Source organism: Platichthys flesus, chromosome 14, assembly GCF_949316205.1.
Source record: "Platichthys flesus chromosome 14, fPlaFle2.1, whole genome shotgun sequence".
In the NCBI taxonomy this organism is placed as follows: domain Eukaryota; kingdom Metazoa; phylum Chordata; class Actinopteri; order Pleuronectiformes; family Pleuronectidae; genus Platichthys; species Platichthys flesus.
This window is the reverse complement of record NC_084958.1, coordinates 7,484,314-7,501,596: the sequence shown is the minus strand read 5'-3', so window position 1 is coordinate 7,501,596 and position 17,283 is coordinate 7,484,314. Positions and strand designations below refer to the sequence as shown.

The window sequence follows — 17,283 nt, the reverse complement described above, 5'->3', positions numbered from 1 at the left end:
GGCAAAGAGAACCACTGTATAAAAACAAGTATAAAACAGTAAACAGCTGACAACGCGAAAGCCTTTGTCAAATTACAGTAAATAAGTGAGAAAAAGTTTGCGTTTGTTCTTTCAAACATAATTGAATGAAATTTAACATTCAAGATTATCAGGCAATTGAATAATCCTGTAAACAAATTATTTAACCTTTTTATAAATTTATTGATTTGAACTTTTACTCTGTGGTTGTTAATTAAAGTAATTTTCTGTATTTTTGTGGAATCTACACCCAATTTAACTGTTGGGGGGGGGGGGGACACTGTTTTAAAAGTAAATGCTCTTTATTATCGGTTAAACCAGAGTCTGATGGGCGCCTGGAAAAACAAGAAAATTGCAGCGTAATCAAGATTTCCGAGCCACACCTAAAATAAGGTTAATGACAGGAAATGAGTCAGATTAACTTCCGCTGCATTAGTCCCTCATCAATCTCTAGTGTCCCAAAATGTATTTTGTCTACTTGGCTGCAGTACAGAGCATATGACTTAAATAAGCAGTAATTAGCTGCATGAAGTTTCAATAAAGGCCACTGTCAAAGATGGTCACAGCTCCGCCTGATCGAGGATCAAGGGGAAATGTTTAACGGTCACCTACTGCCCTCTAGTGAAACGTTTTATTCTGATTGAAAATACAACTTCCACCTCCACTTTCCACTCAGAGGGATGAATACTTTTTATTGCAGTGTTTTGTCTTGAATAAATTAAATCAGTTAACATGCACAGGGTGTAACAAGGTCATTTAATCTGAAATCCACAAACCACAGTTGGGATATAAAAGGCCAAGAGGAATAAAGTGATGCCATTTTGAATTGAAAGTGTCACAATTTTTACTTTGCTCTCACATTATTAGTCTTTCATCTTATTTACACAGAGCCCAAATGTTCAATTGTTACTTTTCAATAGTCCTCAACAAATGGCAAAGTTAGACAAGAACTGCAAAATGAAACTTTTTAAGTCAATTTGAACAGCAACTGTACAACATCTTCTTATAGTCCTTCAGGTATTGCTTATACCACCCTATCAAAGGCAGTGTTTCATTTTATTTGTAAAATGTCATTGGATTCTGCTCCAGTTTTTCTTCATGTGTGGCTCAGTTCATGTTCGAGTGGCTTTTCAGATGCCTCCTCAGGTGGTTCAGACACGTGTACGTCTTGGGACAGATCTGGCAGTGGTACGGTCTCACTCCTGAGTGGTTCAGCATGTGCTGCTTCAGCACACTTCCATCTGAGAAGGCTTTCCCGCACTGAGTGCACACGTACGGCCGCTCCCCAGTATGGACGCGCATGTGAACCGTTACCTTGTGTGCCATTGTGAAACCTTTGCCACACACCGTGCACTTGAATGGCCGTTCTCCTGTGTGGGTGAGCCTGTGCGTGCGCATTGCACCAATCTGGGAGAAGCCCTTCCCACAATCTGGACAAACGTGCGGTTTCTCGCCCGTGTGAACCCGGGTGTGACTCCTCAGTCCTCCTGCAGTGGAGAAACACTGCGAACAGTGGGTGCACTGGTAAGGCCGCTCTCCCGTGTGGGTGCGCATGTGCTGCTTCAGGTCATAGCGGTTTCTAAAGCCGCGGCCACAGACCAGGCAGCTCTCTGGTCTGTCATTGTTGTGGCGTAGCTCGTGATTGGCTAGGCATTTTTCAGACAGGAAACACTTGCCACATTGCTGACACTGGTAGGGTTTCTCATGGTCAATTCTCTGATGGTACTTCAGTTCGCTGATCCCAGGGAAGGTCTCCTCACAATATCTGCACCTGAAGCGATGGTTAGGGCTGTAGGGAAGCTGGTGATCACTCATCTGATGGTTCCTGAGCAGGTGGGCCATCTTGAAGGTCTTCCCGCAGTGAGAACACTCGTATTTTGTCAGCAGCTGCACACACTGGTGTCGGAGGCGATCGTGTAGAGACCTGAACTGACAGCCACACTTGGTACAGATGTGGGCAGCATTTTTACACTTTCTCCTCCTGTGTCCAGAGAGGTGGACCTCAGTGCGGAAGGATTTGCCACACTGGGAGCATTTATATGGCTTCACCGCCGTGTGGAACCTCTGGTGTTCCAGGAATTCAAAGCGATACTTAAAGCTCCTCCCACACAGAGGACAGTTATGGATGACTCGTCCGCGAGGGTAGACGGATTTGTTAGACGTCTTCCTGGACGACAGAGAGGCTAAAGAAGAGCGGTGACCTGAGCCACCTTTTCTATGTTTACCCCCACTCATTAATTTTGCCGTCTCAATTTCACCAAGCTCTTGATGCCGTTGTTGATGTTTGGACAGACACTTGGAAGTGATAAAGCTCTTTCCGCACTGTTTACACTGGTATGGCTTATCATGATCTACCTGCTGATGATACTTCAGGTCACCAATCCCTGAAAACCCCACCCCACAATGGCTGCACTTGAAAAGCCGGTTTTGAACGTGAGTTAGCAGATGCTCCTTCAAGCTGTTGGACTTTTGAAATCTCTTTCCACAATGCCCACAGTCATAGTTACGGCCCCGTTTTGGGCAGTGGTGTCGGAATTTGTCCAGCGAGGTTGGAAAACTGTTCCCACATTTAATACACAGATATGCAGCATTTTTGCATTTGCGCAGCCTGTGACCGGCCAGCAGGGTGGCTGTTCTGAAAGCCCTCCCACACTCGGAGCAGTTGTAAGGCTGCAGCCCGCTGTGAACTCTCTGGTGCTCGACGAGGACCGAATGATGCTTGAAACACTTGTCGCACTCGGTGCATTTGTGCATCGCGGACTGCAGTCTTCCGTGAGGAGACGATGGGATGTCAGTCCGTTTTGGTGATTCAGGAAAGTCAGCCGAGGTGGACGGGTTTGTAGACAATTCCTCATCGAACATAACAATCTGTGGAACGTCGTTATTTTCATCGTCACAAGCACCGGGGTGGGAGGCGATGGCTACTTCCAGCGATGGAGGGAGAGACAGAGACGGAATGAGCAGATCCTCTGACTGAAACGGAGCTATGTGGAAAATAAGAAAAGAGAATTAGTCAAATTGGTCTCATATTTCTTCAGATTATGTCAAGGTCATTGAGTAGTTTATAGTGGACGTGCACATACCAATGCTGCTCTTTGCCAGTTTTCCATGGCACTGTTTGCTTTGGAGGAGAAACTTAAGGTCATCTCCATTTGAGACACACTGCATGTACTCCTCTAGGACAGAGGGGGCAGCACTGATCCAGGAGGCAGTCTGCACAGAAGTAAGACATTTTGGAAAAATTCAAATTCAAAGCACTCAAAAAGTTTGGGCACTTTGTAGCAATCCTCTCTCTACCTGTTTGAAATCTGGTATTGGCAGCAGCTCCTCGAGTCTTGTGAAGAATTCACAAACTAAAGTCTCCAGTGCTGTGTCAAAGTCGGGGCCATACTCCACAGGAAACACATTCTGTCGGGGGGGAAAAGAGTTTAACACATTCAGAATAAGTTGCGATTGGAATGATCAGACAGACAATATCAAAATTACATACATCAGATTTTCAATATTTAAATTTGAGATGAACCACTTATGAGATTTGAAATTCGGGGAATCATACATTTTATTACATCACAATAATAAAAGGCAAATATGAATCTTACCTTGAGGAAATGTTCTCTGCCATCAGTGTCTTCAATAAGCCCTTGTACCAGCTTCATAAAGTTGGCCTCTGGTGCTTCAATAATAGGATCATTTGTCTGGGGAAACAAAAACAGAATAAAATAAAAAAAACACCAATTTGCTGATCAATTTAGTGTTTTATTAACACATAAGACAAAAAAGAAGCAAATCATGAAAAATCTCACACATTGGAACCTGTTAACTTGTTACCATCGTTTCTTATAAATGTTTTAAAACAATTATCAATCTATTAAAGTGTTAGGGTAATTGCTTAATCCCTTTATAGATGGACAATAAAAACATTCTTTGCTCACCTCCTCAATGCAAGAAGACCTGATTCGGTTAAGGTGGGTCTCTACAGCCTTGAGGTCCTCAGGATGTTCAGAACGCAACAGTTCAAGAGTTGTCTGTAGAAAATGCAATTTCCATTTTCAACATTCACATGAAATTGTTTCAAACACTGCTGAAGTCTTATTCAGTTACGACTTATCATACAAAAAACGAATTACTTACCCTAGCCCTAAGGCCCAATGAAAGCAGCCTCCCTTCCCTTTTACTCATCAGCTCAGGAACTGCATCTGTTACCATGGACACAAACTCCTCCAGTTTCCCATAGTGCTTTATGTTGCGCTGGCGAACAACTTCCCACATCACTGCTGACATCAGTCGTAGAGGTGGGACCAGAAGCGCCAGTGAGGACAGGGGGACGCTGAATTCTTCAGAGAGAAATTAGATTGGCTTAAACAAAACTAAACAATATTGGAACCGTGTTCAGTGCAGCTGCTTTTGAAGAAACCCAGAGGCTTTTATTACTTTTCCCAACAATGAAAAATCTTCACAAATGTTTAGTCACAAGGGGTATATGTGGTATATTAGATTGATTCGGTATAATGAAGAAAAAAACATCCAGAATCAGGTGAAAGGCAAAATATATAATCAAAAAACTGGAGAGTATTTACATGCATTTTGCATAAAAGAGATTTAACAACTTTTTAAATGTAAAGCTACACAACCCGAGCCCAGAGATCACTCGTGATGAATATGTTTTGACAGTGAAGTCTGGTTTAAATGTTATATATGGCAACCGTCTTTCATGACAACTCTTCAAAACAAGGAATTTATTTTGAGGAGAACAGTGGTGAGGAATCCAGTGCTAGTGGAAGAGTAGACTCTTATTGCTACAGCACCTTTCTATAAAGCCAGTCCATCCGCTGGGGTAAGGAGTGACCCTTCACTCTCTAGTAAACACTGCATGTGTGATGCTAACGCTACAAACACAGCAGATGATGTTCCGCTTTCTGAAGCACCAGGCTTCCCACAGAGCAGCTTGCTCGAGTAATGTCTCCAGCTCGAATAGTTGGTATACTCAAACCAACGCATATGTGCTGGTGTTGCATTACACAGGAGTCCCAGCGAGGCGCCAATTCGCGGATGGGACGTGGACGTGAACTGTTTGCTAGCGCTAGCATTTAGCATAACATCAGTCACTTCACTATAAATGCAGCTACGGTCTGTTGAAAACACCCATCAGCTACGCTGCGTCTGATAACATTTTAAAGCTTTTATATAAGAGTTGTGCTAACAACAAAACATCCACGTTAAGATACTAGTTACAAGGCCGCTAGTGTTAGAACCGGCTCAGTATTGGGCAAAACAATTATTGTTCCAGGGATTAGTCGAGGCCTGCTGAGCCTCAGCTAATCCTTTGCTCTAGCTATTCGGTTAGCTGTAAAAGGAGCAAAGCAAATACAGATTTGTGTAAAGCTTGGCGAGCTAATACATACCCATGTCGTTCATTCTGCTACTCTTCAATAACGACGGGAAGATGAAGCGTTACAACGAGATGTCTCGTTAGCGCGCAGGCTAACAGCATACGGGGCTTCAGGCGCCAACTTCTTCCTGAAACACGTTGTTCATAATAAGAGCGTTGGTCCAGCCAGTGTCAGATGGTAACAGGAGCGTTCGTTTCGTTGTGCGGCTTAGCCCGGATACAGGGACTCCGGTCTCATCTGATGTCAATGTAAGTTGCACCGTTTCACCAGACGATCAAATACCTAAATCTGATCAGCTATTGATATTTTCTGATGGCTCATAACATTTTTAATCATACAGAGAACTGAAAAATAAAGTGTTTAAAATAAGTATTGATGGCTACATTTTAAAAAATAAGAGTAAACGAAATAACAATTCTGTGCATAAACAAAATGTGTATTTTATTTCAGAAAAAAAAACAAATTCTAAATGTTTTCTCCAGAAACGTCCAGAACAATTCTAACAGGATATACAGAGGCATATTTTTTAAATGAATGAGACTTTATTTGTTTAAATTATAAATGTTTCCCTCACTTCCAATACTGATATTGTGAAGGCCAGTGCAAGATGTTTTATTTGGGGATTTAATCAGAAATTCTGCTTCATTCAGGAACAAATAAGTTACTTCAGAATTTTGTTGTTAAACAGCCGGGATCGATTGCAAAAGATGTTCACTCCAATGATGAATAAATAAGTGCGATAAATAATAAAGCCAATACATAAAGTCCATACAAGTGAGGGGTGTGTGAAACATTGTACACAGTGCATGAAGTCAAAACATTCATTTGAAAGAAATGCTTTATGATAATCAGACGGCCTCGAACCCACTGTGAGTCTTTAAGTGTCTCCTCAGGTGATTGAGACATGTGTAAGTCTTTGCACACAGCTGACAAGCGTACGGTCGAACCCCCGTGTGGTTCATGGTATGTTTCTTCAGTTCGCCACCACGTGAAAAACCTTTCCCACACACAGAGCAGACATATGGGCGCTCACCTGTGTGAACACGCATGTGAAGTGTCAGTTTACTGGCCATGGTGAACCCTCTTTGGCACACAGTGCATTTGTATGGCTTTTCCCCCGTGTGGGTGCGTCTGTGTATCTGCAGCTCGCCCGCTGAAACAAAAGCCTTTCCGCAGTCAGAGCACAGATATGGTTTCTCTCCGGTGTGAGTTCGAATGTGCACGGTGAGATTTCCGGACACTGAGAAACGTTTCCCACAGTACGTGCACTGGAAAGGCCTCTCGCCCGTGTGACTGCGCATGTGCAGACTCAGGTCATGCTTGTTCTTAAAGGCTTTGCCGCAGCGCACGCACATCTGCGTTTTCTGCTGTCTGTGGCGCAGCTCGTGAGCTGTCAGACACGCAGCCGAGCTGAAGACCTTCCCACACTGCGCGCACTGATGTGACAGCTTGGGAGGATGAATCCTCTGATGGGATCGCAGCTTGCTCATGCTGGGGTACACCTCGCTGCACTGTTTGCACCTGAAGATGCGGTCCTGGCTGTGAGTCAGCTCATGCTTCTCCAGCAGGTACATTTTCTTAAAGCCTTTTCCACACTGAGAGCAGTCAAACTTTGGGACACTTTCAATACACTGGTGTCTAAATCCGTCCTGTATAGACTGAAAGCTATTCCCACATTTGATGCAAATATAAGCGGCCTTCGTACACTGTGTCCGTCTGTGAGTAGACAGGTCAGATGTCCTCCTGAAGGCCTTTCCGCACTGAGAGCACTTGTAGGGGTTTTCTCCAGTGTGCAGTCTTTGATGCTCCAGGAGCTCATAACGGTAAATGAAGCACTTTGCACACTGACTGCATTTCTGTGCAACTCTGAGCCGAGGGTGGCCGATTAAAGATCCGGACAATACAGGGCTCTGAGCAGATTTAGAGGTAGCTCTGTCATCACACTCCTCCACAATGTGAACATCAGGAACACGGTCACTACATTTCTCTCCTGTTGTTTGTTCTGTGCTGCTCTGTGGTGTCTCATTCTCATCCAACCATCTTCTATCCTTTTCCATCGTGTCTCCCACCGCCTGAGGAGTCGCCTCAGATTCTCTTTGGTTTTCAAATGTCTGTGTTTTTGATTCCATGTCCTTGGTTGCTCTCAATGAAGGAGGGACAGATAATGATAAGAAGAGCTGCTGCTCTGATGGAGAGGGCCCTTTTTGAAAACAGAAGAGAAAACAACTTTACTGTTTGTATATTTACTTTTTTCAAAGTGGTTGGAACATATCTACACGAGAGCTGCCACAAATAATTACTGTCATTACAAATTGATCAGATAATAGTTTGTCAATCGATCCATTTTGTCTATAAATGATAAAAAATACACTTACCAATGGAATCCATCTTTGCCATTTTACCATGATGCACCTTGCTTCTGAGCAAAACTTTAAGGTCATCTGTAGTGGTCACACCCTGCATGTGCTCTTCTAGCACAGAGGATGAATCACTGATCCATACTGCGGTCTTTACCAAATTATTAAAACCATTATTTTGAGGGACTGGACCAGGAAATATGAACATTCATTGGGGAATTTGATACATTTTTAAAGCCAAATTTAGTCTCTTTACCTGTTTAAAGTTTGGTATAAGCAGAAGCTCTTCCAGCCGGCTGAAGAAATCACAAACCATCGTCTCCAGTGCTGTATCAAAGTTGGGGCCGTACTCCACGGGAAACACATTCTGTCAGGCAGAACATTTAAATCATATATATATAAATATATATATGAAGTCTCAAAGCACTGCCTCATTTGACAAACAAACAAAAAAACTGCCCCTTTTCATGTTAAAGCAAACAAGTACCTCAAGAAAGTGTTCTCTCCCCTTTGAGTCCTCTAGAAGTCTCTGAATAAGTCGGACAAAATTGTCTTCGAGGGCTTCAGTTTGGGGCTGAAGCTGTCAAGTACAATATGCACATTTAAAATAAGCAGGACCAGGGAAAACAAGTCAATATTTAATGTCCACAATGGAAGATGTCACACACCTGATTTGAGCTGGTTGGCGGGAGGCTGTCTAAGTGTGTTGTAACATGTCTGAGATCTTCTGACTGTTCAGAAAGTAACATCTGGAAAATCATCTGGAAAAGACACAGGCACAGACAACAAAGAAACTAAATACTCCCTCTTCGTAGCTGCAACCAGCCCATTGATAGTGTTAAACTATACAATCTAACTGCCAGCTGCACACTACTCATCTAACTTTCTGCTTACACACTGAAATCAAAAGAATATAGTGATAGATAATGCATTCAGGGTCCATTCAATCTGTATATATATGATTGATTTGGTTTTAATCCACCGAATGTATCAACAATGAATGTGATCATTACAGATACTGTACATCTTTAAGGGGAGTTTACACTAGTTTAAACTTTCAACGTAAAGTTAAAAGTTGTTTTGGGTAAAGACAGTTCTAACAAGCACATATTAAGTTATTATTGAATTTACATTTTTAATACATCTTGAGCTGAAATTCTCTTTATTAATATGGATTACAGTGGCTCTTTGATCACATTTTAGATTGAACATAACTCCTCACTAAAAACGGTAAACACAATGCATAATACTATTTCATTTTACACATTTTTTATGTTGGGTTGAAAAACACTGTCTGTAAATACACTTCCCCTCCTCTGCAACATTTGACATGTTCCTGTGAAGACATTGTGTTTTTTCAATTAAGTTTTGTTCTCCCAAGATGTGCAATAAAGAAGAAAAGCAACAAGATGGATACCAGATATCAGATTGAAATCTTTCAAAATAAGTTGTATCACGAGAAGATAACACTGGACTGATATCAGCATTACATTGACCTTAAACCTTTAACGATATAGAGCAGGGGTGTCCAAAACTACGGGCCGTAGTTTGGACACCCCTGCTCTATATCGTGATTCTTGTTGTTCGGGGTTTGTACCCTCGGGTACCCTTGAATGCATTGAATGTAAATCGCTTTGGGTTAAAGTGTCAGCTAAATGAATTGTAATGTAATGGACTATGGCCCACTGTATTGTACTTCTCAGTTTAGACACTAGGTGGCGCCCATCTAACCCCTGACCTGCCAGCTGTCCCTCAGAACGCCACCAAGCCCCCGGCCCTGAGCGACGCAATTGAAGCGCACTGTCAATGGTCCGCTCCAGGGCAGAGGGGCGTGGCGGTGTGAGTGGCCCAGACCTTCGAATGTGGCCCTCTGGATGTGGCCCTCTGGATGAAAAGTTTGGACACCCCTGATATAGAGTATGGTGGATCTGTATTTCCTACCTTTGCTCTTAATCCCAGAGAGAGCAGTCTCCTCTGTCTGTCAGTCAATATGTCAGGGATGGCCTCAGTTACCAAGGACACAAACTCCACCACCTTCTTATAATGCTTTACATTCTTCTGACGAACCACCTTCCACATCACAGCCAGCATCACCCGCAGAGGTGGAGCCAGGAGCCTTAGTGAGGACTGGGGCAGGACACCCTCTGCCAGGGGAGAGAGACGGAGGCAGCATTAGAACAGTGAACTGATCCATTCACACATTGTTACAAAAAATGAAGCATAGAAATAATAATCAGTGCCAGAAAGCTGTACGGAGAAAACATGAGCTCCCTTCAGTGGACGTGGATTACTACAACTGGGTATTCGGGGAAAGTTGAATAAAACAATTGCTAGATTTCTAGAATATTGTCGTAATATCATGTGAGTAAAGTTGCAATAAGACATTAAAGAAGTTGCAATATAACGAGAACGAAGTCTGTTGCCTGCATTCAAATGAGGAATGTGGAGTAACTTCATTAGGTTATAACCTAATTTACTTTACAATTAACATAATACACATCACCACCACATTATCACAAGCATAAGAAGGACCTGTTGATGCATATTTGCAGTCTTTGGTGATGTCTTCAGAAATCATCTCAATATGAAATAAAATGAATGTAGGAATAAGTCCTTTAGGTGCCAACAGTATTATTTAGTTTGTTAAATATTCTGTTTAACTGGGTTTGTTCCTTGTTATTGTTATTATTATAAAGCCAGAGATCTTTTTTAATTATATTATGTATTGTTTTATATCTTAATTAATAACCTGCAATAACAATGATTATTATGATGTTTGAGTAATCAAAGCCATAACAGGGATGTTAGCAGGCATGCTAACACCAAAACAAACCGATGGTGACATCAGGAAAACACTCAACTTTACCCATTTCACTCCAGAGGAGCTGTGCCAGCTGAGCTTCAACAGAGGAGCGTGTCCTTACTAAAACGATCTTCCACCTGCAAAGACCAGCAGAGAAAACAAAGTTTTACTCTCACTCCTCGACACTTTCCTCTTGATGATAATACAGCTGGACAACACTTGTTCTTCTCAGGAAAAGGCAGTGTGGCTCCCAGAATGCTGCACCACTGCCCTCTACTGGAGCAATGTGACTCCCACACTTCGTCTAGTATGCTGTGGCGCACAAACAAAAAAATGGCACACGGCAAACATGGCTGAACAAATGTTGCTCAGACAAAGGCAGAACGTTCCTCAGAAAGCACCTAGTGTAAAATACTTATTTTAAACGTAGATTGGCATTTCCATTAGAGCTTTGACAGAAACTTCTCTCTGTAATTCATATCATAAAGGTATATCTCGCAATGACCTTCCAGATTCTGGTGTCTCTCCCTCTATAGAGCCTGTACTTTTGGTTTTCGCACTACTAATACTCTTCCTCATCAATTCTGTTCATAGAAGTAAACTGACCAACCTTCTCCTGTGTGACCCACACGTGTGTTTCTCTTCTCTCTTTGCTCAAACCTTTTTTGCGAAATACCAATTAACCAACCTGCACATGTGGCTGATGATCCACATCGTCTCACATAGGGACTGAATCGGCAGAAACCTGGTGAAATGATAAATGGACTGGATTTATATAACCTCTCAAGATGCTTGACACAAGTCTTGGTTTGACAAACCATGTTTTCCATATTATTATGCCCGTGTCGAAGCAAGTGGAACAGTGTAAAAAGCATATGAAACCTTTTGAAGTTGTGATCACTGCATATGCTTGGTTGTAGATGCGGTATGAATTTTCAATTTAGCACCTTAAGAGAAAAGCTCTCTTTTAGGAGTATCTGTAGTGTCAGACTGATGTTAAACCTGATCTTCAAGGGGAAGAATAAAACACAGTAAATCCTAGAGATAATAAATCAACAAAGAAATTGGCGTCTCAAATCTTTACCACATTTGTTTCATTAACACATAAATATTACATGCTGTTGGCCTTTCTGTGCCCCCAACATCTTTTCTTCTGTCTCCTGATTTACACACGTCACAAAATCCTCTGCTGCAATCACATAGTCCATATCTATACTGATCTGTAGATGCATGAAAGTCCTGGTGGTGGCAGTGACGGATCTCTGACCGCGATGGCCTGCTGAGTATTCATCAGATCTACAGAAGTAATTAGATAGTGCCTCATCAGACCATCTGGGCAGTGTCAGCCACCATGACTAAGTAAATCCCTGCAATGCATGGTGATTGACAGATGCTGCCTTTTGTACCTAAAAAGGCTGCTTCCTGTTTCTCCCCTTTTTTTTGGGATTCACAGCCCTTTAGTGAGGACAAGCGCTGTTTTTATGTTGTCATGACAACAAGGCAACCAATCGCAAAATACCTTGTCCAGGTTTACCTTTTCCTATTATTGTTTTTTTTTTTTTTTAAACCTCTATGGCTCCTTTTAAAAAAGGTGAGGAGGTTTTATTTTGCCCCAATAACCATTTTAATTCCATTGAGGAAAAAACATTATAAGCAGAATCACCAGTTCATTTCCAGCATAGTGGAGAATAACTTGAGCTGAGCTGAGCAGAAGCTGCACCAGACTTTAAGGCAGCGTGTGTTCTAAAAACACTCACTGTGGACTAAGAACATCAAACTGCAGACAAGGCAATGATAGCAACTAGTTGTCTGAAAAGAGTGAAGCACCGAGCAGCAAAAGTGACAGATCTTTCCTTTCTGGAGTTGGTGGAGACAAAAACGGAGCACAGGGAGAGGGAATATTGGACTTGTTCACAGACACATGATTCCAAATGAATGATGATGGGGCTTTGTTGGTTGTGCAACTGTTTTGCAATCTAACTTTGGTCAAATTCGAACTCGGTAAAATGTCTGTATGGGTTCCGAGGGACAGCTTACACTGTCCCCAAGTTATTGCAGGTCGAACTCAAAACAATAGTCATCATTTTGACGTACAAAATCAAAAGTATTAAGATTTTGTCATATTTGGATTTACATTAAAGTAATTATTTATATGTTCTTCTCTTGGTAGAAATGGGCTTCCTTAAAAATGACCTGCCCTATGAATAAATTAGACACAAATGCTATTGTGGTGAAAAATAACAATCTCTGCGACCTCTGACTGACAGACGAGACTAGACGTGACTCTTGACCTTTATTTAACTAAATGGTATGTGAATAAATACATATATGGAGCATGCAATTCATCTAAAACCTTTTGTATTAGCGTTCACCATTTCCACATTACATGTAGACGGTTTGTAATGCATTACTTTGACATTGCCCCGCGTTTTTCCTGTGTGCTGGTGCATTTTGCAATTAGATATAGTGCCTTGTTAATCTTTTTAAAAATTGTTTTCTCTCTCTGATGAAGCTTTAATCTCCACCACATGTCCAAACGCTTAAAAATCAGATCAATTACCAAGTCACATTCAGTCAAGTCAAATTTTTCTGCCACTTCACCCACAAACTGAGTTACATAAGCGTCTGTCTGCCGTGGGGATGGATGACCATAGTACGGTGCGTGTTGGCGTAGAAGCCGTGTTAATGCATGTATGACCACATGTTAAATGTATATACATGTGTGCACGTGTGTGGGTGAGGGTAAAAGAGAGAGAGTGCGTGCATTTGTGTGTCTGAGAGTGTGTAATTAAAACAAGTGATTTTTTTTTTTTTACACACAGATTATCCCTCTATCCCAGCTGGTCAGAGTTGGATTTGACCACCCCGACAACCAGAGAGAGGAAATCTCTTTGGGGATAAATCCAAATTGGCACCCTTGATGATTTTTTTTTCCAAACTGAAAATTGTTGGAGTGCTCAGCTATTAACTTAGAGATTGGCACCAAAATTGAAATATTACAAAACCTTTTTGTCCAATACTAACTAACGTGTTGAGAAAGCAACAGTCCTGCTCAATACACGCAAATGTCCTAAATATTTATCTTCCGTTTCCTTAGATTTATTATATTCTTTAATGGCTGGTCAGTATTTACTTTTAAATTTTCCACGATTACAGTAGAGTTTTTGGTGATAGATCATGCAGCAGAATAGCTGTGTAATATTCCCTCTCTCTCTCTCTCTGTGTGTTTGTGTGTGTGTGTGTGAGTGTGTGTGTAAGCACCTGCTCTTCAATGATTATTTCAATAAATAGACAGAATAATTAATGGCACAGATCATGCATTTGTGGAGGCATTATAAACAAACTCAACCTTTAAAGGGCAAGGACAGACAGCCATGGAGATGCAGAGGTTTGCGCACATCTGTCCTGTTTTTTATACACATGTACTCAGAAAGAGATTTAACGGTGCCCTGCCTGGTAATGAGGTCAAATCAGCTAACTGGGTATGCATGTGAAAATGACAGAGACACTTCACAGTTTTGCCTCGCGTTGTTATTTTTAAGATTCTTAACTTTAGTTTTCAAAATAATCTACACATGAATCTATTTGAGCTATAATGACAGTTGGAAAACCCCAAAATATACCTTTTTTTTTTACCATTTAATAAAGAGCCCATGAAGTGATCGATCTAAATACAAATACAGACCATCTGGTTCTGAAGGAAAGTCTTTTATATCAAAATTAACACAGTATATTTATATAATTTCATCATATTGTGTTATCATGAATCACTGACATTGTCTTTCAATATAAATACATTACAAAAAAACAGGTAGAAATGAGCTTTACATTAAATAAACAGCCCCTTTATACAGTCAGTTACAAAATGAGCTTTCAGTGCATTCATGCTTCTCCACTCCACATCCATCAGATCAAATTCAATGGTCTAAAGAGGTTGAGAGAAGTGTGCGGGCGACAATCAATATCAGGCACATAATTCAGGGCTCATTAGTTAACACATCCTTTCATTTTATTAAATATGTTGAAGCTAAACTTTGTTTGACCAGAAAATGGCAAATTAAAGTGATGCGTGGAGTCCATCCTCAACAAGATGCATTTTGAGTGATGCATATTGAGTAATAACTGGAAAGTAGGTTTTGTTCATGTGTCTGTGTGATGGAATGAATACATTTAATCCTATTGAGCCCGTGTCCCTATCATTACCTCTGCCAAGGAAGTCATCTTTTCAACGCTGTCTTTTGATTGGTTCGTATGTTTGCTTGTTTGTAAGGAAGATAACACGCAGACAACTGAACAGATTTCCTTTAAACTAGGATGTAGCTTGCATCTATTCTAGGAAGAACCCATTAAATGTTTATGCTGATACAGATCAGGTGGCAGTTTCAGGAATTATTAACATTGGAAGATAGAGTGCTATTCAAAAGGGAAAATATATTGTTGTTGCTTTAGATGCATACATTATTCTAAGAGAAATAGATTAAACCTTTAAAACTCACCTGATCTTGCAAAGAAAGTGACCACAAATCCTGGATCCTTCCTCTGATCTGGATTCACACCAAAATTTGATGAATTCATCCTGACCTATAACATGTCCTTCCACCAAGTTTCAAGTCGTTTAATCTTGCTTACAAACAAACTAATTTACAAAGAAACCAACCAACAAACCAACGTAAAGAGATGAAGGAAGCACTCTGAGAGCAGACGTCTCACTCGTGCACTGAAGCAGCATGAAGGGTAGAGCTGAAGCTGGAGCGCAGGAAATCTGAGTGTTTGCGCAAAGTTTGAGCACAAGCAGAAAGAATCTGAGTGGAAGCAGGGGCTATTTGAGTGCGAGAGCAGGGTTTTGAGATAAAGTATTACAAACTCTGAACACGAAATCAAAAAGTCCTACTGACAACACTCTTGACTAAAGACAGGAAAATACTCCATAAGCAGGTAAGAAGTGTAATCCCCTGTTATTCATGTAATATATAGATAGACATTAAAAACAGAGATTTCTTTATTTTCTGGTTAGTGAGGATAGAAGTGTTCTCCTCTAATGGATGAAGGTATTAACTGTAATTGTGGATTGTTCAGTTTAAATAGAGGCGGTGAGTTACTTAAAAATAAAGCCTATTTCCTCAGCATATAAATATATGTGTATATAAAATGTAATCTCTTTGACCATGAGATATTTTGAGCTATATAAAACCACACTATCTCTTTCCACACAGTCTAGTCTCAAAGAAAAGTTTCTTCATAGTTTTCACCAGGCTCTCCAAGTTCAGAGTCTCTGGATATTGATCTGACGACCTCCGAGAGGTCGCCGGCTGCCATGGTAACGCTGTCATACGATGGTGGTAAGGACAAGAGAGTGTCTTCTGTTGTCTGTACAATCTCAAGCCCATAGTGCTGTATCATGGAGGCTATCAGCCCCTCTGTCTCTGGAGCGTTCTCCACATCCACCACAGTCTCGTAGTTTATTTGTCTGTAGAGGTAGGACGCCTGTTTCATATGCCGGCGGACCAGGTGCCTCCTGTAACACCTCTGGATGATGATCACAGACACCTCCTCCAGCTTGCGACGCAGCGTGGAGGTGATGGGCTCGTGGGAAACCTTGGAGGGGTTTGTCACCATGAACTTCTCCTCCATTTGCTGCTTGAGCGCGTCCATCTCGCCCGACTCACCGAGGACACGCTTCGTGAAGGCAAACAGGATGTCCAGGCAGTGGATCCTGTCCCCGCTGACCATGGGAAGGTCCATGGAGATCAACTTGATCCTGTTGGGCTTGGCGATGCGCAGCGGCTCAGACAAATTGTCAGCAAAGCTTGAGAGCATCGAAAACTCAATGAACTGTGTTGCCTCGGAATCAAACTTCTCCCAAACCTCATAAAACATCTCAAAGTCATCCTCGCTCAGGGGCTCTGTGCTTTCCTCCGTGGCAACACTGAAGTTCTCCAGAATAATAGCTATGTACATATTTACCACAATGAGGAAAGAGATGATAATGTAACTGACAAAGAAAGCAATGCCCACTGACGGGCTGCCACAGTTTCCCCGGGTGTTGGTGCCGGTGTTGACAAAATTAACATCACACTCTTCTGGCGAGTTGGCCATGATCGGACTAAGGAGGTTGTCCCAACCTGCGGAGGTGCTGATCTGAAAAAGGCAGATCATGCTATTTCCAAAAGTCTCAAAATTAAACATGTCGTCGACCCCATCTTGTTTTTTCACGTAGGCGAAGTTTGCCATTCCGAAGATAGCATAGATGAACATGACGAGGAAAAGCAGGAGGCCGATGTTGAACAGTGCTGGCATGGACATCATTAAGGCAAACAGTAAAGTTCGTATTCCTTTGGCTGCACGTATAAGTCGAAGTACACGTCCTATCCTCGCCAGTCTGATGACTCGAAACAGGGTCGGAGATACAAAGTACTTCTCAATGATGTCTGCAAGAACAATCCCTGAAAGGAGAGAGAAACACAAAGACAAGATCAGGTTTGTCGCAACAGCTCCACCAAGGACTTTATTTTTGTTCATCTGCATTTGTTTCTTTCTATTTGTTTGCCGGATTACGCAATAACTACTCAACGGATTACCACGGAATTTAGTGGAAGGATTTGCTGTGGGTCAGGGAAGAACCCATTACATTTTCTGTGCGGATCCAAATTAGAGTGCAGATCTGGGAATTATTTCCCACTTTCTTTATCATTGAGAGATAGATTATTCAACATTT

At 41.7% G+C, this 17,283-nt stretch overlaps 3 protein-coding genes across 3 annotated transcripts in view; all 3 read right to left on the bottom strand.

Moving 5' to 3' along the window:
- Positions 1–755: 755 nt before the first annotated feature.
- On the bottom strand, positions 756–5,586 carry LOC133968414 (zinc finger protein 420-like). Its single transcript, XM_062404414.1, has 7 exons — positions 5,421–5,586; positions 4,150–4,352; positions 3,951–4,043; positions 3,618–3,713; positions 3,316–3,426; positions 3,102–3,231; positions 756–3,002 (listed from the first exon to the last, which is right to left on the bottom strand). The coding sequence occupies exons 1-7, from the start codon at positions 5,431–5,433 to the stop codon at positions 1,126–1,128; spliced, it is 2,523 nt and encodes an 840-aa protein (XP_062260398.1). The 5' UTR covers positions 5,434–5,586; the 3' UTR covers positions 756–1,125.
- A 266-nt stretch (positions 5,587–5,852) lies between these two features.
- LOC133968417 (zinc finger protein ZFMSA12A-like) lies at positions 5,853–10,786 on the bottom strand. Its single transcript, XM_062404418.1, has 7 exons — positions 10,632–10,786; positions 9,707–9,909; positions 8,434–8,526; positions 8,253–8,345; positions 8,022–8,132; positions 7,784–7,916; positions 5,853–7,608 (listed from the first exon to the last, which is right to left on the bottom strand). Exons 1-7 carry the CDS (start codon positions 10,633–10,635, stop codon positions 6,257–6,259), a joined length of 1,989 nt encoding a protein of 662 aa, XP_062260402.1. The 5' UTR covers positions 10,636–10,786; the 3' UTR covers positions 5,853–6,256.
- Positions 10,787–14,280: 3,494 nt separating this feature from the next.
- The window catches only part of LOC133968437 (sodium channel protein type 4 subunit alpha B-like), a 41,405-nt gene continuing 38,402 nt past the window's right edge, over positions 14,281–17,283 (bottom strand). Inside the window, exon 27 of the mRNA XM_062404441.1 lies at positions 14,281–17,011. Within this exon, the coding sequence (XP_062260425.1) occupies positions 15,789–17,011 (1,223 nt within the window). The 3' untranslated portion in view covers positions 14,281–15,788. The remainder of the gene's footprint in view (positions 17,012–17,283) is intronic.

Bases quoted from the DNA above. Each gene is read 5' to 3' on its own strand.
- LOC133968414 (XM_062404414.1), bottom strand. The intron at 3,427-3,617 runs GTAAGATTCATA...CCCCCCCGACAG, and splicing joins GCAGAGAACATTTCCTCAAG to AATGTGTTTCCTGTGGAGTA. The intron at 3,003-3,101 runs GTATGTGCACGT...TTTTCCACATAG, and splicing joins ACTGGCAAAGAGCAGCATTG to CTCCGTTTCAGTCAGAGGAT.
- LOC133968417 (XM_062404418.1), bottom strand. The intron at 8,346-8,433 runs GTGTGTGACATC...TGTACTTGACAG, and splicing joins CGCCAACCAGCTCAAATCAG to CTTCAGCCCCAAACTGAAGC. The intron at 8,133-8,252 runs GTACTTGTTTGC...TCTGCCTGACAG, and splicing joins GGAGAGAACACTTTCTTGAG to AATGTGTTTCCCGTGGAGTA.